At 38.3% G+C, this 22783-nt stretch overlaps 1 protein-coding gene and 1 long non-coding RNA gene across 2 annotated transcripts; both read left to right on the plus strand.

Annotated features, from left to right (window-relative positions):
- The first annotated feature begins 685 nt into the window (after positions 1–685).
- LOC146485913 (uncharacterized) lies at positions 686–7826 on the plus strand. Its single transcript, XR_014860858.1, has 3 exons — positions 686–783; positions 6010–6587; positions 6925–7826. It is a non-coding gene; the product is annotated as an uncharacterized LOC146485913 (long non-coding RNA).
- An 11234-nt stretch (positions 7827–19060) lies between these two features.
- On the plus strand, positions 19061–20291 carry LOC146485914 (uncharacterized). Its single transcript, XM_085101978.1, has 2 exons — positions 19061–19112; positions 19572–20291. The coding sequence occupies exons 1-2, from the start codon at positions 19061–19063 to the stop codon at positions 20285–20287; spliced, it is 768 nt and encodes a 255-aa protein (XP_084958104.1). The 3' UTR covers positions 20288–20291.
- Positions 20292–22783: the final 2492 nt, after the last annotated feature.

Consider the following 22783-nt stretch of genomic DNA (forward strand, 5'->3'; position numbering starts at 1 on the left):
AGAAACTGCTCAACTGAATCTCATTATTATAAATTGCTTCTATTCAGGAGCCTGCAAAAACAGCCGAAGGCCCGAGCGTAGCGAGGTTAATAAATTTGTCGGGCCGAGCCGGCCCGAGCGGAGCTAAGCCGCGCGAATTCGAGCGAAAAATATATTTATATATATATATGTTTTTTTGAAGGTGTCCGCCACTTGAATGACATCAGACTGTCTGGCGTCGTCTGAAAAAATTTGCATACATCGGAAAAAATATGCGTGCATGATCAAATTTCAACTGCAATGTTCATCAATATTCACTGGATACAGAACTATCTCTCCACAATCTTTTCCCTTTCTTTTAGAAATCTTTTTTTGTGAAAGATTGCATTGGAGAAATTACACGTTTTGTGGCCGCGATAAAATAATTTCCGTGGGAAATAAATTCATCGAACACGACAGCGCTGCACGCCCGTTGTACATTTCATCGCGTCAGAAATAGATTTTTAACCGCAAACTAGCCTGTGGAACTACGAAAAGACCATGCTCATCAAAATAGTTGCTATGTTCAGAAACCTTTTAATCTCCTCATTTGATGCTACAACACGAAAGAGGGCTTTCCACCCAGCCCCAGCTTCGCGAGGTTTTGCGAGTCACGTATTTCTAGTTATAAATTGCTTCTATTCAGGAGCCTGCAAAAACAAGATGGCGTCGCGAGTTGCAAAATTACTTTCTACCTGTGCCGGTTCCGTGCGTTCCTCTGCGTTTAAAGAAGCACAAAATCAACGCCTATCCTCTCAGATTTTGGTGAGTGTTCTGTATTAATGCTTTAAAGTCTTAATCGAGTGTTTTTATGGTCTGAATTGAGAATTTAGTGTTCTCGTGCATATTTCATCATTCGAATACCGGTATTACTTAAGTATTGCACTCGTTTCGTCTCGATCGATTGATTCCTGTAAATTTTAGATTGATCTAGTGATAGCAGCGGTTAAAAAGGTTTGTATTTTTTGTTAATTTTGCGACTTAATGATTTAGAGCCGCGTACATGTTCCCCCGGCGTAGTCAATCGATAAAATCGATAATCGATAGCATTCGATAACAATCGATAAAATTCGATTAATCTTTTCAAAATTCGATAAAAATCGATAAAAGATTTCGTTGTGAGTAATCGATAATTATCGATTTTTTAATCAGGGCTATCGATTTTATCGATAAATATCGAATTTATCGAAACTGCATTATCGTTCCAATTTTCGAAACGGAACCACCGAAAGATATTAAAGAACTCGCAGAGACACTGATAACAACTTTACTGATCGTTAAACGATAAAAATTGCTTCATCTTTTCTACAAACGTTTAGTATTACTCAGGGTGTGTTGTATTTGATCCCTGGTTGATTATTCCACTGTTTTATTTATTTGCTAATGTAACACAATCGCACGCTCGTTGCATTGCTCTTTCACCCAGTCTTTAAAGGGACAGATTTTCGTGATTTTTTGAGTAAAGATATAAACAAATCATCTAGAGGCCCTCGGGCTCGTAATCTAAATGTTAAATAAAAAAAACCAACGGAACAAAGGCAAAAGAGACACGACAACCTAGAAAAACCGAAGAAGAAGCCGGAAATGGAAAAATAATTTACGTTAACAATAAAATCGAAGAAGCAAAGACTTAGAAAAACATTTGACTATAAAAAATTGCGATAAAACATTTCGTAAAAACATTATAAAAAGGTTAAAAAACACGACGTTTCGATGTACATTACATCATTATCAAGTGAAATTAAAAATGCAAGATTGCGGCTATAAATACAAAAATGGACAATAGATATTAATTAAAATAGTAGCATTGAAGAATGCTACCGGTTAAACAAAAAGTTTCGCACGTATAGAGTCCGTTTGAGTGTTCAAGCAAGGCTTAAGTTTCTTGATGTACAGCATCAAGAAACTTAAGCCTTGCTTGAACACTCAAACGGACTCTATACGTGCGAAACTTTTTGTTTAACCGGTAGCATTCTTCAATGCTACTATTTTAATTAATATCTATTGTCCATTTTTGTATTTATAGCCGCAATCTTGCATTTTTAATTTCGCTTGATAATGATGTAATGTACATCGAAACGTCGTGTTTTTTAACCTTTTTATAATGTTTTTACGAAATGTTTTATCGCAATTTTTTATAGTCAAATAATAAAATCAGGAAGAAAACCATAATGCAGTCCCTTTAGTCTCTTGAAGAGTGCTTGACAACCAACCATTTCATTGCCGCCTTTGAAATCTACATTTAAAGACCTTTAAAGAGTCACAATCAAACGCTCCCTCAACGGAAACAGGATAATTTTTATCGATTCAATAGAGATCGATGAATCCGATAAAATCGATAAAATTAACACTTTGTCGGCGTGTGAGTATCGAATTTTATCGATTGACCGATAAAATCGATATCGTTTAAGTTCAATTTATCGATAGATATCGATTTATCGAATGATTTTCCGATATCAATTTTTATCGATTGACTACCCCGGGATGTTCCAAATGTACATTGTCGACTATTAGCAAATTAATATTAAGGTGGCCGAATACAGTTTTTTAGTGTACAGATGTTAGAAGACGTTATTTGGAAACTATGTATTTCTGGACGCCCAAAATTGGTATGGTGTAAGACCAACTAAGGAAGCATGTATTTTCATACGTCTTGGTGAGCTAAGTACCGTTTCCATGGCAACGCAGCGAACTATTAAACGTCCATAAATAGTAGGTTTCCTTTATTTTTAGAAAATGTACTCATTAGATTTTTTCCATTTTTTGTATCCAGAACAACTCACAAAACATTGACACAGTTGCACTATTTTCATGTAATTTTGACAGAGGGATCTCCTGCAAATATTGATTTTGCGTTTTAATGTCTTGTGAAGATACCCTCTGTTAGATTTAGGTTTTTCTTTGTAGGCGAGTTACGCTTTTAGGGAACTATTTTCATGCCAAATTTCAGGGAATTCTAATGAGCGGTTCCTGAGAAAACAGTTCATTTCCACGAAAACAACCAGTCGCAAATTTTGGTCAAATGCGCATGCGTGGTTTTATTTGGGTTTCATGGGAAAGATGAAAAGCATGTGAAAGGTCTTGGTTAATGTCTTTTTTTTGCTTGGAAAGAAAAGGAAAAGAGTCCAGAAATGAGAAACTTAGTTATTTAGGCTCAAAAATTAACTTTATTATCCATTTCATGTGAAATTGAGGGATCACTTTATCGACTGCCGTATTTGCGTACCAGAGCCCTAGCGCGCGCTTAATAGCATCACTTACAGAATCTGTAAAGCGCGCGCAAACTGTGTTCAGCCACCTTAATGTATTTAAGATTATATAAGCTCGTGCTGATCTTTGGCTCTTTGTTATTTAGTTCGTAAGTTCTGTCCGTCTTATATAATTAAAGCTCGGTTCAAACGTCGTTATAACGTTGACCTCAATTTATGCAGACTTGAATAAATTGATTTAGCACCATGCACCACAATAGCGAGACGTTTGAACCAGGTCTTAACTTACACAAATTAAGTATAAAAACTACTCTAGAAACAAGATAATGGCTGTGTAAGCGTCCAGTGAATACATGTACATTACTGGAGGCCTTTAAAGTTGCTCTTAAAACTTATCCTTTTAAAAGCTTCCAGATAGAGTTTAAAGCGTAGTTTAGCAGTAATTTTGGTTGGTAATGCACATATCAAGATGTTCACATAGAACACGCACAATATAAATTGGTTAATGCATTATTTAAATATACTAGAGATGTCTAGAACTGGATTAAACATGTGGGTGTTATAAAGCCAGGGGTTTCATTGAGATTTTGAATAGTTTTTGGCAAGAGGTTAGTCCAGGGGTTGGAGGATAGGGGTACTCCCATATGTATGCTACATAGGTATGTGCCACTGTGAAGGGTATGTTTTGCAAACAGTTTTATGTATCTAAGATAGGGTTTAGAAATCAGTGAGTTTGGGTCTAGAATAGGGCCTCATGAAGGAACATTTAGTCTGGAACAGGTCTCTAGAGTTTCTGGAAAATAGCAAGTCTAGGATAGGGTAGGTATTTTTGGTGTCTAGCGCAGAATAGGGTGGCAAAATGTGGCTAAACGTGGCCTGGTATAGGGCAAGGGTTTCACTGAGACCCAGTGACACACCCCCACCCAAAAATCCTCTGAGTACCCCCCTCCCCCCAGGGAGGATAGTGCCCCTGGCAGAAATAGTTAACTTGAATATGGTATGTGGCCTAATATGCTATTACCTGTAGATACCCTGTTACTAACAAAAGGAGTTGAAGTTGTGGTGAGTGAGAACCACTGAAAATAGCTCCTGTTATGAGAGACTCTCTCTATTATCTTAAGCTTATACTGTAATTCTCTTAAACTAATGGAAATAAACCTAGCAAAACATGTAACCTCAGGTTATGAAATGGACACCTCCCCATCCAAAGTGGACAGTCCCTTCACAGTTTCTACTTCAGTTTTATTAACCATTGTCAAATCAACAGAACATCATAATTAGTTTCTATAAATCCTTTATCAAATACTGGGCAACAAAAATAATCTGCTAGACTGATGAAGAGAGATGACAGTGCAGTTGTATACACTTGTGGCTATAATGTGGAATGACAAGAGAAGAGACACTGTGAATGAGGTTGTCATGGCTGGTTACTGCAGTGAAGATAGCCGGCCACTCAGATTTTAAAAATGACGAAAAAGACAACAAGAGTTAGAGGTTTTGTTTTGTTTACAACTGGCTACTTTCCTGGTGGAGCTGGCTTCACCTAGTATTACCTTAATAACAGCTATGAGTACATTAGAAATAAGCACCCTGCTTTGTAAAGCCTTAACATTGATCAGCATCAAATTTTCCCTGTAAATTATTAATGATTATTCAACCAATGAGGTCATGACATTAAGTATATGATTGATCACCTAAGGTGATATTTTCTTGATATTTTAATATCTTCTCCCCAGTACTTTTAAAAGAAAAGTATGGGGACAACATAGAAGAATTTGTTCTTTGATAATAGGGGTTAAAGGGTTAATTAATAGTAAGAGTGCCAGGGAGGCACTCTGCTATTAGACGCTTTTAGAACCAAGTTTACAGCTAACCACAAACTGCGGTTTAAGGTTTGAAGTTTGGCATTAGAAGTTGTGACAGTTAATGCATTTAAATTGAAGAGAGCAAGAGCAAATGCAGGGGCTGCCATAATGAATGTCCTTTTTGCTCTGAGTGTTGGTGTTTCAGTCAGTGGGAAAAATGTTAAATTATTGCCATTTTGATGTTTTTTTTTGCATGAAATGAATGATAAAGAGTTGTTTTGTATATATATCTGCAACATTCGTGCATGGAATAATAGAAATTCTTGGCCATGTAACACTGAGGTAAATAACTTTGCAAAAACCTACCTGCTGCTGTTGAAAGCATACAAAAAATAACCTTGAACGTGACGACAACCACTAGTCACATGACTGGCTGTGATTTACTGTAAGACGTAAACATGGTTTTAAAGGTCTGCATTATGGTCTCTGCCTTCATACATGTTAAGGTCAGCAGATATCAGGAGTATTCAGAAGGCCTAACGCCAAATTACAGCTTATTTTATTCTGAGAGCTTGTTGCTCCCATTTCATGGAAGCTAATGTATTTAACAAATAAATGGCAGTTTTCTAATTGGTCAGTGCTCTTGTAGATCATAAAATGATAGTATAAAATGTTCCAAACTCAAGTGGAATGTTCCACTGCCAGGATTTGAACATTTTATGGCATCGTCTTATGGTCTATAAGAGTATAGGCCATAGAAAACTGCTGTTCATTTGTTTTTTTACAATAACATGGAAAAAGCGCAAACAGACTTGGCTATATTTTCCGTTCAGAAAGCTGGCACGTTACTATACATCTGACATCTTTCTTGTTGTTAATACTGTTATAGACAATGGCTATGAGCCAATCAGCATGCAGGAATTTTGATAGTTATCGTAAAATTCACTATTGTTTTATTTTTGATTGTTTCATTGCAGATGCTGCAGAGGTTCTCAGATCCAACAGGTGGCTGTTTGAACAGAATGTCCAGAAGGCAATGAGAGGGGGCTATGTAGGAAGTGTTTACTTTGAACGGTGTCTCAAATAGCATTACTGCAAGCAGAAGAGATTCTCCTCTATTTATGAACTGTCTTATCTGTTGAAGTGGATGTTTGATAGAATTAAGCACCAGGAAAAAGTTGGCATATAATACCTGGTGCTTACATGAACATTTCAGAACACATCAATCCATGACCTGTGTGCTGTGGATTTGTGTGTGAAACATCATTGCTCTTACTTTTCTCAGAGCTCAGATATTTGCTTGGTTACTGTTGTAGCCTTTTTATTAAGTCCCAAGGATCAATTCCCAAATTCCCTGTGCTCTTTTTCAGTTTCAATTTGCTTTAAGATAATTTGGCGGTTAACCAGATTTTTTTTTCTGGAATAATGTCATTGAGTTTTGTAACCTAAAAGATGTTGATTTCTTTGGTGGCTAAGGCGGTTAAACTGGTTGAATAAGTGCCTAGTTTTACATCACGGAAAGTTGACTTTAAATGAAATAATGTTATCTATAAAAGTTAACGTTAAAAGAGAACGACGTTTCGACCGTCCGACGGTCATTTTCAAGTTTAAAATGAGAAGTAAAATATGTGCTTATATACAATTGTGAAAAAACTAATGAGATACTGACTTAAAAAGCTTTAAGATATTGACATGTGAATATCTTAAAGCTGTTTAAGTCAGTATCTCATTAGTTTTTTTCACAATTGTATATAAGCAAATATTTTACTTCTCACTGATTTTGAACTTGAAAATGACCGTCGGACGGTCGAAACGTCGTTCTCATTTAACGTTAACTTTTATAGTTAAATCAATTTCGAAAAACTTGTTGATAAATAATCTTATCGTTTAAGAAATGTATGGATAGTAGTGGTTACCAGTAACATGCACCAAAACACCAAAACTCATTTCACCTAGGTTTAAAACTACACAAAGGTTCCATAAATTTTCATCAGGCATGAATTTGCAATAGCAAGGGACCATTTTATGCTTGGTGTGTTCACTAAAAAGTGGACACTCAAGTTATTTCCATGTGTGAAACCTTGGAGAAGAGGGATGGGATGGTTCTCTTTGGTAACGCTTATTCCCATTTCCACCTCCCAAAACATCGATAATTTATTGTTAAAGTGCATATGAAGCAGAATTTATTTTTGGGCAGTTACAAAATATTATAATGCGTAAAATGTAAGATTCCAAGTTTTGAGTTGAATAGGGTGAAAAGTGACCATTTTACAAGTGAGAGAGAGATTGGGTTGAGTTTTTGTGAAATTCCCTCTTGTGACTCAAGGTTGGAGTCGATAGTTTTGTCTGGCCTTCTCTAGTTTTGTTTAGCCTCTATCCTTCTCTTTTGCTCTATCCGCCATATTGTACCCAACATTACATCGGCAGATCTTTTGACTGCACAAGTTGAACAACCATTTTTTGGGTCAAAATAGTCCAAATTTCAACACTTTTAAAATCGTGAAATTTCACTTTAGAAATCTCAAACCTTGGAATCTTACATTTCAAATGTTATACTTAATAACTGGGCAAAAATAAATTTTGTTTCGTTGTCCCTGTAAGGGCAGCTGCATAATAGAAATGGTTATCAATCCAGTTGGTAAATTGGCCTGGCTTATATACACTAGGAACAAGTAGTCATTGATTTTATTGATTTCTTTGGTTTCCATCTCAAAACATATTTCAATTCTTTGCGAGTTTTTATGTAAGCACACAAAGCTGTAAATGTTTCGGAGGGAGGGAATGCTGTCTTGTTATCTGTGTTGAATCTACAATAGACATTTTGTACAGTTGTGTATAAAATAAACAGGCCATATTATACAACGGTTTAGTTGGATTTTTGTTGTACGGTTTAGTAGTGAAAGCAGACTTGCTTTAAATTATGCTTTATGAGCATGGGCGCAGAATAAAATGGGAGGAAAATTGAGCAGAAAATGCTTAAAATGGAAAAGATTTGGCAAGTCTACCCTTTTTCATAAACCTTCCAAATTACTACCATTTTTCAAATTAGCCCTTCCTGCCTTGTTCAAGGTAAATAGAAAATTTGCAGTATAAGCGATCTCGTTGCTTTTTCGGGTATTTTTTGCCATTGCCTAAGAAAACATGAAAGATACTTTGTGTCTACAGGTACAGCCTTAGCCTACGTGTAGCCGTACCCACCCCCCGAAGAAAAACGTTTTCCTTCGGGGAGTGAGTACGGCTACACGTGGGCTAGTACGGCCTGCGTTGTGTCCTTTCGCACAGTGATGAGCTTGTGACTCCGCTCGTGACCTTAAGCAGGAAGAAGGAGGTTCCTTTGTAATGCTGTATTTGGATTTCCTCATGGTGAAGTATAGACGAAAAGAAAATCAAAGAGATAACCAAAAATACTTAATCCAAGGTTTTGGCAATAAGTTTGTGGATCTAAAGGCCGAACTGATTTATTGACCTTGGGCGAGTGCAAAACGTGGTCCCCCGACCATTTGGACTCCATCTGGACCCTCAGTTTTATATGGAAAATGGGTAAAAATGAAGTATAAAGTAAAAAAAAAAAAAATTCGAAAACAGAGGAACCTATTTTTAAAGCCCTTCCAGCTCCGATCGTACCCGATGTTTTTTTCGTTTTTCCAGGCGGATTTTCTAACAAAAGAGACACAGCTCGCAGTCCGGTTATACAGGTATGTGCGGGCCCAAAGGGTAAGGTTTTTCAGCCGTTTTGGTCATAAATAGGGTATCAATTTTAGCCATTTTGCTAATAAATAGGGTATCGATTTTTGCACTCTAGTCTTGAATGCGGGGTTTTTTTTTTAAGTGGAAGCTGCTTCTCCAGGTTCATCATGATGTTTACGGCAACTGTGTACGTGCCGCAACGGCTTGTAGTGCAAGCAGTCCCTTTCTGGATAGTCGAGAGGTCGAGCGAAATAGCCGACCGCGAAAAAACTGTAACAAACGAGCGGAGGGGGGGGGGGGGGGGGCTTGGGGAGAGGCAGGAAAAAGAGGAAAGGAAAAGAAACTATCCAGTGGAGGAAATGTACTCAAACCAATGCCTTTGCCAAGCTTTCCACATAATCCCATTCTTAAATTTGACATATGCTTCTACTCTATTGTCAAATTATAGGACTATCGGGAAAATCTTGTAATTTTATCTGCTGGATAGCGAACTATCCAGTGGACAAAATTATCCACCCTTTGAACTACTGAGGCCTGTATTCCAAGTATGCCAAGTAATCTATTTCTATCACTGTGGATCTGTGGTGCTGCTGTTAGGTTTTCATACGTTTCTGGTGAAAACTTTTATTATTTTAATTAGTAAGTTGGAGGTTTATTTTTAAATTTTGCATTCACAGGTTCTGGAAGCTAAGTTTGCTTTGTGTCAGCACATTGCAAGAACAGTCTCTTCTCGTTTATTTCTCCTCGCTCCAGTCTCGCTGCGCTGTGAGCGCAGCATCCCGACTGACCAGAAAGGGACTGCTTGCAGTCTAAACGGCTTGTCACGCGCTCCTCTCACGCGCCGGGCTCCAGGGATTTTAAACTGAAGTTGACTGACGGCCTCAGCTGGCTGCAATATTTCTCATCATGCCATGTGCCGAAGTAATTATCTATTATAATTATTGATCCCCATGAAATTCTATTGTTGTGTGTCTGTGTTGGATCTTCGATTTTAGTCCCACGTATGTGCGAGTTTAGTCACAGGTATGTGTGATAATTGTGATGGTCATTGCTATTGTTCCTTGTTTGTGATGAATATATCTTCGATTTTAATGGTGCCGAGGGTTGTTATTGTAGCTCGCTGTTATAGTTGTTCAAAACAATTCTAACGATGGAATTAATTCGTGCAAGGCGTGCATACATACTTGCATACTTGCATACATACATACACACATACATACTTGCATACATACTTACTTACATACTTTGCGACATACTTGCATACATACTTGCATATGCCTTGCATACTTTATAAGCCAGAGAATAGCCCTTTTCACGGTTGATTTTTCTCATTTACATTACAATGTTATCCAACGTGGATGCGAGGCAATTTCGGGCTAAACCTACAAAATAGCCCGAAATTGCCTCACATACATGCTAGATTTCATTGTAATTCTCATTTTACTCAGTGGCAACGTGGGTTAGAAAGACGATGGATTCGTCGGAAGAGGAAGGATTATTTATTACACAGAGCTCTACGAAGGGAGATATTTCTGCAGAAATCGAAGGTAATGTCGTGTAACGTTTGGACGTTTCTGTCAGTGCTTAAATTCTTTATCGACTTCTAAAGGCGGCGTTTTCATTTTCTTTTTTTTTAAATAGAGCAAAGATTTAGAACGCCAATTACAGCTTTAGAATGCAAGAAGTGGCACTTCGAAACAAAAAATTAAGTCGCAATGAACGAGAGTTAAACCCAAACGGTACTGTTGACAATGCTGTAAGCTATTAGTTTTTGTGCACTTTATACACTAAATTTCCTAAAACAGGCTGCAATATTTTTAATAATTGTAGCCTGCGCACTGCAATTTTTTTAATATTGCAGCCTGCACACTGCAATATTTCAGCATGCTTATTTAGCGCGTTTAATTATATTACCTCTGATATTTTCCCTGCTGACAAAAAGGACCGCCTCCGTTTTCCCCAGACGGTTGTTAGAGACTTTAAGCATCGACGACGGGAACGGCGACGTGAGATTGTGAGGGAAAACTCAAATGTCACATTGCGCATGTCTGGCGGGAAATATCTAGACGTTTAGCTCCGGGGCCCGACGTAGGAAGCTTCGTTTGGCGTTGCCCGAAAACGTGAGTGACATTTCACACATTTTACCTCCGTTTTGCCCCGAAAATATGATATTTTTAATATCGCTTGGCAGTTAAGGATACCGTAGGAAAAGTACGCGTTGAGTTTTTGTTTTATTTTTTCCGAAACTATAATAACTTCATCAGTCGGCTGTTTCAAAACAGAAAGCTAGTGACGAGATGCCTGCAAAATTAGAAGTCTGACACTAAATATCGATGTTTCTCTCTAACATCAGTGTATTAAACATTACTTTTTCTTATTCAAAAAAAGACACACTGGAACTTTTAATTTACATTTAAGCTGGAGAAAAATAAACAGTCTATGTTGCTCAAAAATAGCATCCAAACAACAAACCACTGTGTGATATCTAGTCTTCAGTTCAAATTTTTAGATGTACAGATAACGAAATTCTCACGCGTGCTCGCACTGCTATAAAAGCGTTTCTTGAAATCCCAGCCTTCGATGCAGAACATTTGAAGTAAATTAATGTTAATCTAGTTGCTATTCCTAGTTATATCGGTGATTTTTATTACGACCTAAAAATATATCAAATAGTCTGAATTGTTTACATCGGAAAACTGCAACTCCGACAAACACGTTCTCGTTAACAGCAGTAAAAATTCCTTATCGGTTATTTCATTATTAAAATCGATTTCTGACTTCTTTTAACGAAGACTTGATGGGTGCTTTCAATTCGACGAAATTTTCGAAAATTTCGGGTGGGAATTGAATGGAACAGCATCTTTTCCGGAAAAGATTTTTGAAAATTTAGGACAACCTTTTCAGCTGTTCCCGAAAAGTGGAAACCGACCGAGAATAAGCCCGTTCCATTCGAGACCGAAATTTCCGAAAATTCAAATCGAAAATTTTTGGTGAATGGTAAGCGCCCTCTCTATTTAATCCTCTTCGAGGAAAGTTGTCGTCGTATTGCCCCTGCTTAACTGCTTCCAATAGGCCATTTTCATGACGGCGTCGGTTTCTCCGTCGCCGTTGCCGTTGCCGTTCCCGTCGTCGATGCTTAAAGTCTCTGTTTTGTCATCTTAAAGACTACAATCGTTGATCTAATGCAGAGAGAGAACAATAGAATATCATGGGGATCAGTAATAATATTAAAACTGAAGTAGCTAGTTAATAATCTGAGGAAATACAGTGAAATATTTTCATTAACCGAACATTGCATTACAGTGAAATCGAGAATAAAATAGTTGTTTAAAGGACAGTGCTTAACGTACATGTCAACCCGGGCATGTTTATAACAATCGAATCACCGGAAAGTCGCTCCAAGGAGGTTTACTTTTAAAAGTTATAAAAATAATAACAGATAAACATTATCTGAACTAGGGATTTAATTATAAGGTAGGTCTGAAAGAGGCTATTGATTAAATACTGAAGGGTAGGGGAAATCGAAGATTTTGGTTATAAATAGGGTAAGGGTTTTGGGAAGCGGGCCGCACACCCCTACCCAATTTTTTTGGGAGTACCCCCCCCCCCCCCTCCCCTCGGGCTCGTAGTCTACCTTTGAAACGGCTCCATCGGCCCATCCATAGTAGAAAATGGAGGATGAGCACACGAAAAGTCTGCGAAGGAGCGCTGTACCCAACGGAATAGTTCAGCTCGCTCACCAATGATTGATCATGATTCGTTTGCGCTGCCCCTATTACCCTATTAGAGGTGAGCCAATGTTCAACAAAAAGTTAACGAAACGAATGTAAGTAAGTGAACTTTATTTAAGACAGGGTGGCCCAATCAGCGACGGGGCTGTTATCCTGAGGGGCCCTGTATACACCTAAAATCATTATAGCAAAGTAATGAATTACAATGAACGCTTGTAGTCTAAAAAAAATACAATATACATGATTCTAATAAACACTTTTGGGCTAAAATTTTACAAGATAGAAAAAATAAATAAAACATTTGCAAAGTAAGAAAAATCTATGCAAAATCGTGTTTCATCATAAGTCGCTTAAAAGCCTCCAAGGACGCTGCCCGTTTGTGTGTTTCAGGTAACTGACGAGTTAAATAAAATCGCTCCGGAGTATCTAAAAGTTCTCTTTCCGAGGCAAAGTTTGGGTCTTGAAGGATGAATGTCTTCACGCCGACGTGTATTGTTACTATGGAAACTGTGGTTTCTATTAATAATCAGAAAGATACTGGGGCACTAAATCATTAAGACATTTGTAGACTAAGACAGCTTTGTTCCTTTTCCTGAAAGTTTCTAAGTTAGGCCGTCCTAGTGTCTTGATAGCTTCGCTGGTGCTATCTCGTCTGACAATTATACGTGCAGCTCGATTTTGTAGGCGCCGTAATCTACCCAAGCACTCAACAGACAATTCACCCCAGGCCGTGTCGGTGTAGCACAGGACTGGTAATACGAGACAGTTGTATACGCATGAGCGGGTGCAGAGATAATCCAGGAACCAGTTATAGCTCAGTGGGCCTCGAATTCCATAACGTTCTAATTTATGAAGAAGGCACTTCTGATCCACGAGGCCGAAGGCCTTTTTTAGTTTTTTTTAGAAATTGGATGAATAAATGAATAACAATTTATTACAATATTATTACAGTAAAGACTGAAGTTTCCCTTATTGCAGGTATTGTTTCTTTTCCCATTTTGCCGAGATCTCGTTATCTCGTTATCTCGTTGCTACCATCTTGTTTCATGTTTTATTTGGCATGCTCGTAATTCGGCGACTTTTAGGAATTCTTACCTTCCTCCGCGTGCTATTGTTAACACAATTATTAATTAAGGATATTCAACTTCGAATTCGCAGTGAGCCTATTGATCATGTTAGGTATTTCTGGTCGGTTAATAGTGTTTTTGTCAAGTTGGCACAAATAACAAGATTTCTTTTCTGTTTTAATTTTATTTCTATTTTTGATTTTTCGGCCTGGTCGCCTTAATTGGTTGTACTGGGTCGTTTCTCGTTTCCTGTTTCATTTGTAACTTTCTTTTTTCTTGACCTGATCGCCTTCATTGGTTGTACTGGGTCTTGACTATTGTATATAGTGTATAAATGTGTTTGTTAGGGCGGGAGAGGCTTGGCTGTGGCCATGTCTCACGGGGCCTCTTTCGCTTGCTTTGTCATTAGTTCAGTTTGTTGTAGTTTTTTAATTTACTTGTCTTGTAACAATATTTTATTTACTCTGCTTGTAAATAGCATTTTGCATCTTTGACTTTTTGTATATAGTAATTCACTTTTGTAATCGCCTTTTTGTAATTTAACTTTGTACTTTACTTCTCGTAGTTTTCAAGAAGAAGTATATTAGGAAGCTACAAGTTGTAGCTTCCTAATCTACTTCTCGTATAGAGATCATTAGCTTTTGTTATTTAGTTTCGCAGTTATTTCTCGTCATTGATTTTTCCTTGGTCATAGGCATTTTTCCCGCTCTTTTTGCGTTTTCTATTTTGCATTCCGTTTCGCGCCTTTTTCGCTGTATGACTGTTTTTTGCATATTTTAAATGCCTTTCTGTATATCTGTATTTTGCATATTATTCGCGTTTGATTTGTGCTTGCTCAAGTTTAGGCTCCCTTGTAACACTTGTAATCAGTATTGAAATAAGGGCTTAGTTTTCTTTTACTTTACTTGTACTTGATTGTAATAGTTGATCTTTTTATCAGTGGGCCCTTTGGCTCACTGTGGAAATAAACTTTTATCACAAAAAAATATGGTCTAGGGGCCGACTTTTCCCTCTCTCACTGTCTTGTCGTGAGACAAGTTATCGGACTAAGCAGCAAGATTCATCTCCGCTAGAAAAAGAGATCTGCGAGGTTTTTTTGTCAGCTGTTGTATTATTTCAGAATAAAAAGTAGCGAGATTAAAACATGACGCTTCGGCGACGACATGTCACCATTATTTTTTTTTTAAGTATGCCATGTGAAAGACAGGAACTACATTTTAGTAACAGGATGATCACATTGACCTTAAGCTAAAAACCTAGTTGGCTTTCGCTGATGACCGCGTTAGCCCTGAAACGAATTCGTTCAACCACGTGACCAAGTGACGAAGCGAGCAAGTCAAGCGAGCGTATTCGAAGCTTTGCCTGTTGGTTTTCTTTTTTGCTTGAAATATTTTTGGCCGTCTGGTGATGGAAGGGCATCATTAAGCCTGGAAATCTGCAAATCACTAGCATCCCTCAAAGAAGCGAGGCATGTTTTGCTTTTTGACTGATAAATAGTGCTTTTTTCAGCGCTAGAGGTGACAGTTTACAGTCGGAGGCAAGCCGAGCCAGACGGAAGTCTATTATTACCTCTTCTCTAAAAGCGGACGGTATCAATATCAAAATGGTACCAACGTGAGTTGTGGCTAATTTGCCAAAGCGTGCGGTAGTCGAAGTCTGCAAACGAAGAGGTGATTTTAGACTTATAATATTTTTTGAATGAATTCGAGGTATGGCATTCCCCGCGAAAAATTGTCAAAGCTCTCCCATAATGCATTGCGATATAAGTATATAGTTTTTGAGATCGGGCAAAGATGAAGTCCACAAGAAGAAAGGAATTGAAAAACAGCTAGCGAAAAGACGTAGGGTTCTTAACCTGTATAGCAAAAACAGTGTTTCAGGCCTTCTTTGCGAAGAGAAATAAGCGCGCGGTCAGGGGATCAGCGATTCAGGCGATCGACAGAACAGTATCAGTTGTGACTTTGCTGGGGAGCGAATGGACCTGACAGGAAAACAACTTAAAGGTCTCAGTAAGTCTTGAACAATCATGTTTTATTTGATGTTGTTTCTTTTAATTTCACTGTCGTGTTTGCTTTAGATCGAGAACGAAATATTTTCGAATTAGCGATGTCATTGATTATTCTAGCTGTGAAGTTGTTCGTTTCAAGAACCATGGCATAACTTATGTTGTTATTTTCGCACTTCTTTGTGAGAAAACTTCCTTTCAGTTAAATACCGTAAGTTTACCTAGCTAATCAACACAATCAGACTTTCCGCGAATGCCTTAAGGTGGAGTTCCACTGTCGCGTAAATTTTACCTGCGTACAGACGTGAATTGAGCTGGCTTTACGTACGTAAATAAATTAAGACGCGATGTATGAGCGGCGTGCGTAAATGTCAAAAGTTAAACAGCATTCAACTTTTTACGTTTCCGCACGCGACTGATACATCGCTTCTTATTTTATTTAGGTACGTAAAGCCAGCTCAATGGACGTCTGTACGCACGTAAAATTTACGCGACAGTGGAAATCCACCTTTAAGAAGTTGAACAGCACTCAACTTTTTGCTCATCGCTTCTTATTCTATTTACGTACGTAAAAACCAGCTAAATTCACTTCTGTACGCACGTAAAATTTACGCGACAGTGGAAATCCACCTTTAGTTACTTTCTAGAATAGGCCTTTAGGGATTGTTTTGCTATAGAATGTTCATCCTTTCCTTGGAGGTAGTGTACGTAATTAGGTATCTTTTTATTTATGTCAACGATAAGAGGAAATCTGCCAAGTTCAGCTCTACATGCAACGTTGGATGACTTATTATGTACTTCTAAATAGCGTTTACAGAAATGTAAATGTGTTTTTTCAATTCTGGAGCCTTCCCACGGCTTAAAATCTGATTTAACAAAGGCACCCCACACTTCACTATTGTAGGTTAGAATTGACTGAATCATTGTGTCAAAAATTTTACATGCAAGTGAAGGTTTCAGTGTACTAAAATCAGGGTGTCGTCTTAGACTAAAGAAAGCATGAAGAGCTTTTTGTCGAAGATGTTCAAGCGAAAGTGTGAAATTTCTGGAAGACGAAATGCGAGTTCCCAAGTAAGTGTAGTCTTGTACTATATCTATTAATTCATCGCCTATGTGAAAGGTATAATCGCATTTTTTTGTGCTTTTTTGAAAAATACAGCAATATTACTATATGGAGCCCTTATTGAACCATATTTTGATTATTTCTGTCCTGTGTGGGACGGTCTCAGCAACGAATTAGCTGACAAATTACAAAAACTACAAACTCGCGCCATTCGGGTCATAACAAAGTCAGATTACTATTCTAGCGCTACCGCCCTACGCGGTAAGCTGGCACCGGGGATAATCTCTGTACCAGAAGGAAGAAGCAAAAATTGAAAATCATGTTTAAAACTTTAAATGATCAGTCTCCGGAGTACCTGAAAGGCCTATTTAAGCCCTTCAGCACGGACTATGGACTTAAAAATAGTGACAACAAATTGGCTCTGCCTAAGCCTCGTGCCGATTTTTTGAAACGTAGTTTCTGCTTCAGTGGAGCACATTTGTGGAACAGCCTTCCATCTAACGTCAGAGCCATTAGATCTTTTACTAATTTTAGAAATGAGATAGATCGCCAATTGTCCTCCTCGTATTCCCACACGGAAAACATGTAAATCAGTTTTAATTTGAAATTTTTGTCTTGTAACTGATGTTTTTACCGTGTCTAAATAAAGTTTATGTATGTGTGTATGTATGTATGTATGTATGTATGTATGTATGTATGTATGTATGTATGTATGTATGTATGTATGTATGTATGTATGTATGTATGTATGTATGTATGTATGTACGTATGTAAGCGGTCACTTAGCCATTCCCCGAGGGTGACCGCTTAATACAGGTTCGACTGTATTTTAATAACTTCTCCACAGTACTTTAATAAGAAAAGTAACAAGACAAGATGGGAGAATTTGTTCTTTGATATTAGAGGTTAAAGGGTTAACTGAGATGAAAAACTGAACTACAACGTCGATCTGTACGGATGCCAAGCCTTGGGTAGAATGAACAATCACAATCATACATTGAGCGTCTTTCTTTTATAATACAAAATTAAAATAATGAAAAGATTCTCTTGTCGTTAAAGGGAGAGTTTCACGGTTCGGCGCATGTGCGAGCGATAACGTAAGTGCTGTCAAGCCAATTGTTTTTGGACCAATTAGAAGCGAGTACACAACACCGGCGGGATACGGCGGGCAAGTCTTCAGTATAACTTGATGGCATAAAAATAAAACTGACTTGACCGGCCAGTGTTTTGGTCACATTTCAGAAAGAAACAAAAAGGCTGTCCATGTAAAACACATGCAGCGCCGCTTGGACATTCAAGAAATGCCAGAACTTATGCGTACGTATACGGTTTTATTTTAGTACAATGTCGATATCTCGCGGCATCGACCTTTTTTTATTACGCCCGGTTCGAAAAGCCAAGAAGCTCCCTAAATCCAGTATTTCATCAGCATTCAGTGATAAACTTACTATATAGTGTGTACACTCGATAACCTGATTTTATTAGACCAGCGAGAAGGCGAAGAACGAGAAATCCGCAAGCTTCAAGAAGCGATGCGACTGTTTAGTAACAACAACACTGAGCGTCCTTCCGAGATGCTGGAATGCATTTGAGAAAACTCTGCCATAGTGGCAAATCAAAACTGCGTTTGCCATTCGAAATGACCATAATCGTATAGATAAATGAATACCTTACAATAGATTTTGTAGTTTGCCGCAAATCTTTTGGATTTTTTTCTACTGCCCGCTATTCGAGCCCGCTAATAGACTACAACTAACTCGCACATTTGATCTCATATTTATTCGCTTCGCGTCTCACTGTTGTACAATTTTTTCCATCCAAAGCAAAACGCCGATGTTTGATGCTGTTTGTCCGTCGAATTCTCCGTTTTTGACAGTTGAATTCCATATGAACAAACAGTACGATTGAAATCTAGAAAATCCTCGCAAGTTCATCCAAAGCCAGTCGGTGACCTTTGCCATTTCCAGCGAAAGCAGATGTGCCGCGAAATCGTTGTCTATTTTAAACAGACTTATCCCTTTACCAATTTTCCACGTTTGGTGGACGTATCTTGTTAACCGCACAGGAATTCTACATCCACTCCACTCTGTCCGCTTAACTTCTGTGCTTCCAGAGAGTCCACAGAACGTCCCGTCGCCGGTCGGCCGCGCCATCGACAAAAATGTGGTTTTCGAATGCTAAAACACTTTTAACCTTACAAAAATCGAACTTATATTTACAACAGGAAACAAATATTATAAAAAGTGAAGAACGAAGAGCGGATGATCCAAATTCGGGCGCGATTTCAACAGATCGTTCCACCTCATGTATCTTATGCTCGCGTCACCGTGGACATTTAACCGAGATGAGAAGCTAAGGTTTACGGAGTGTTTTCATGGCGGCCATGTTGCAGGAGCCAAACAATAAAAGTTATTTGCTTAAAAATAAAATCGATTTCCGAAGGGAAATGATTCTATTGTTTCCGGATGCTACAACATGGTTGCCGTGAACACACTATTCTTCGGCAGCAATAACAACCGTAGGATATGTATGTAAAATATGTATGTCTGGGGTGTTTAAAATTGCATAAAAGTAGTCAGAAGTTTCGGAAATAAATCCCTTCATAACCTTTGATGAACGGATAATCCCCAAGACGTTTAACGGCCGCACTGCAGATGTGTTATTTATGGTAATGAATGGTTGTGCTTATGTTTGCCCTAACCAGGGGCGGGGGAGAAGACTCCTCAGATTTTCGCATCAGAATCATGCAACAAAAGTTGACGTCATATCCGGTCAAATTGGCGCCCAGCAGCCTGTCTCGGCGATGTCGAATGATGGCGTCTGGGTCGGGCATGATTTCTTCGGATTTTTGAGCCATCAGTATCAGGAATTGTGAACTGTGGATATGAAAGATGTTGTAAAGATATTGCTTTGACTTCATGAGCAAGGCTTTTCCAAAGAAGTGATTTTTTTCTATTGTTTTGACGGAAAATACGAGACAGCTAAGCGTCGTGTCATGGCGAAAATTTCACACTTTCGAAACGAGTGGTGTTCAGACTTTTGGCTCTTGTGGCTTCTGATCGTTCGAAAGCTGAAATTATAATATCTATCTATTTCTCTGAAGAGTGTGATCGCTTAAGAACGTTTTCGCACACCTTAAATACCCCGGAACGCTTGATAAATTCGACCATTAACACCTTCCTTCACTTAAGAATAGTTGACCAGCAGCTCCCACAGACGCCGAAAGAACCAAGAGCCATTGTTCGTGTAGTCATACTGTTTAAAGACCAGGAATCGGCAAATTATGTTAAAAATGAACTTAAGGATCTCAGCATAAAGGTGCAGACAACTGTCCAGCCAGTATTCGTTAGCCGCAAAATTAAGCAAGATCTAAAAGTACGCGAAACCAAGCCACAGATCGTCAACCAACAACGCGTCGTTTATCATTTTCAATGTGACCTGTGTGATGCGGGTTATGTAGGCTATACGCGCGGACACTTACACACACGTGTGGATGGACATAAACAAAAAGCATCTTCAGTGTATAAACACTACCACGAACAGCATGGCGAAGTCCCAAAAGACCTACTGAGGCGTTTTAGCATTCTGAAAAAGTGTAGAAATAAGTTCGATTGTTTGGTTAACGAAATGCTTTTCATCAGAGACCTAAAACCCACTCTGAACATGCAAAACGACTCTATTCGCGCAAAAGTATTTACTTAATTAGCCTTAACACTATATGCTAATTTACTGTTACACCTTGCCGCAGACTCTGTAATTTTTTATTTCTCCTTGACAATGACGTCATGAAGACACCGAAACGTCGGTTTTTATCGTTAATTTTTGCATGTCTCTGCAATGTCATTTGTACCTCATATAATTAGTTACCAGTTATTTCAGTTGTGTTAGTTGATGCCAAATATTTAACAGTGGGAAATTGTCTTTTTCTCTGTGTCCAAGGTTGGGGAAGAGAACATAAAGTAAAAAATATTGCTAATTCATAGAAGTTTGCTAGCAGCAGAAATGGACCCATGCATAAAGTTCTAATAACATTGTCTCCTTTGAACCAATGAAATTCAAAGTTCATTTTGACAAGGAAATTTTAGTTCTGTTCGATTCAATGAAAAATCTAAAGTTCAATAACCATACATCAGTTCAGTGACAGTAGACCTCAACTGAAAGAATAACTATAGGTAAATTTTTTTTATTTCAATGAGACAGGTAGGAGAAGAGGAGAGGGGAGGGGTGAGGGTTTTATGGGAGTGTGGTCCATATCTAGTGCACAGTTCAGTTCAATGAAAAATGAAAAGTTCAATAACCACACAAACAGTTCAAAAACTACACATCAGTTCAGTGACAGTAGACCTCAGTATTATTGTAATGATAGTTGTAGGTGAAATGTTTTTTTATTTCACTGGGACAAGTAAGAGGAGAGGAGAGGAGAAAGGGTTTTACGGGGGCGTGGTCCATATTCAGAGTAGGCAGAAACTACGAGTAAAACTAATTATTAGAATCTATGTATTACAAATAATGGTAACAGTCTTACTGGGTAACAGTCCGACATTACCCACAATACAATTTCCTTTCGCTCGAACTCGATTTCAATGGAAATTGGCTTTTATAAACAAAAAAAACCTTCCAATGAACACTCGTCAATCGAAAAGGTAAATTAAGGAGAGAGAGCCCCAAGTCAGGCAAGGATACTATCCAAGAAAAATATGGGAGACTTGTTTACTCTGTAAGCAATACGCAATCTCTTAGGGATCGATCTCCGTACAATTAAATGCTCGTCAACCGTGCGCGTTCGGTCAGCCCCGACTTTATTAGAAAACGTTCCTCTCACACTCAATAGTAGTGTAAGAATCCCTTACCCCTTAATGTGAGAAAACTAGCCCCCAAACGTAAGAATGACTAACCCCCAAACGTAAGAAAACTAACCCCAAAACGTAAGAATGACTAACCCCCAAACGTAAGAAAACTAAGCCCCAAACGTAAGAACACTAACCCCCAAACGTAACAAAACTAACCCCCAAACATAAGAAACTTAAAACCCCCAAACGTAAGAAAACTAACCCCCAAACGTAAGAACACTTACCCCCAAACATAAGAATGACTAGCCCCCAAACGTTAGAAAAATAAAAACCCCCAAACGTAAGAAAACTAACCCCCAAAAGTAAGAAAACTAACCTCCAAACGTAAGAACACTTACCCCCAAAAATAAGAAAACTAACCCCCAAACATAACAATGACTAGCCCCCAAACGTAAGAAAACTTAAAACCCCCAAACGTAAGAAAACTAACCCCCAAAAGTAAGAAAACTAACCCCAAACGTAAGAACACTAACCCCCAAACGTAACAAAACTAACCCCCAAACATAAGAAACTTAAAACCCCCAAACGTAAGAAAACTAACCTCCAAACGTAAGAAAACTAACCCCAAAACGTAAGAATGACTAACCCCCAAACGTAAGAAAACTAAGCCCCAAACGTAAGAACACTAACCCCCAAACGTAAGAAAACTAACCTCCAAACGTAAGAAAACTTAAAACCCCCAAACGTAAGAAAACTAACCCCCAAACGTAAGAACACTAACCCCCAAACGTAAGAAAACTAACCCCCAAACATAAGAATGACTAGCCCCCAAACGTAAGAAAACTTAAAACCCCCAAACGTAAAAAAACTAACCTCCAAACGTAAGAAAACTAACCCCCAAAAGTAAGAAAACTAACCCCAAACGTAAGAACACTTACCCCCAAACATAAGAATGACTAGCCCCCAAACGTTAGAAAACTAACCTCCAAACGTAAGAGTCCCTAAACCCAAATATAAGAAAACTAACCCACAAACGTAAGAAAACTAACCTCCAAACGTAAGAATAACTAACCCCCAAACGTAAAAAAACTAACCCCCAAACGTAAGAATGACTAACCTCCAAACGTTAGAAAACTAACCCGCAAACGTAAGAATCCTTAACCTCCAAGGGTAACAAAACTAACACCCAAACGTAAAGATGACTAACCCCAAACGTAAGAAAACTAACCCACACACGACAAAATCCATAACCACCAAACGTAAGAAAACTAACCCCCAAACGTAAGAATCCCTAACCCCGAAACGCAAGAAAACTAAACATGAAACGTAAGAATGACTGACCCTCAACCGTAAAAAAAAACCCCAAACGTAAGAAAACAAACCCCCTAACGTAAGAATCCCTAACCTC

This window comes from Pavona decussata, unplaced genomic scaffold (assembly GCF_977016875.1).
Source record: "Pavona decussata unplaced genomic scaffold, jaPavDecu1.1 SCAFFOLD_23, whole genome shotgun sequence".
NCBI classification, from domain to species: domain Eukaryota; kingdom Metazoa; phylum Cnidaria; class Anthozoa; order Scleractinia; family Agariciidae; genus Pavona; species Pavona decussata.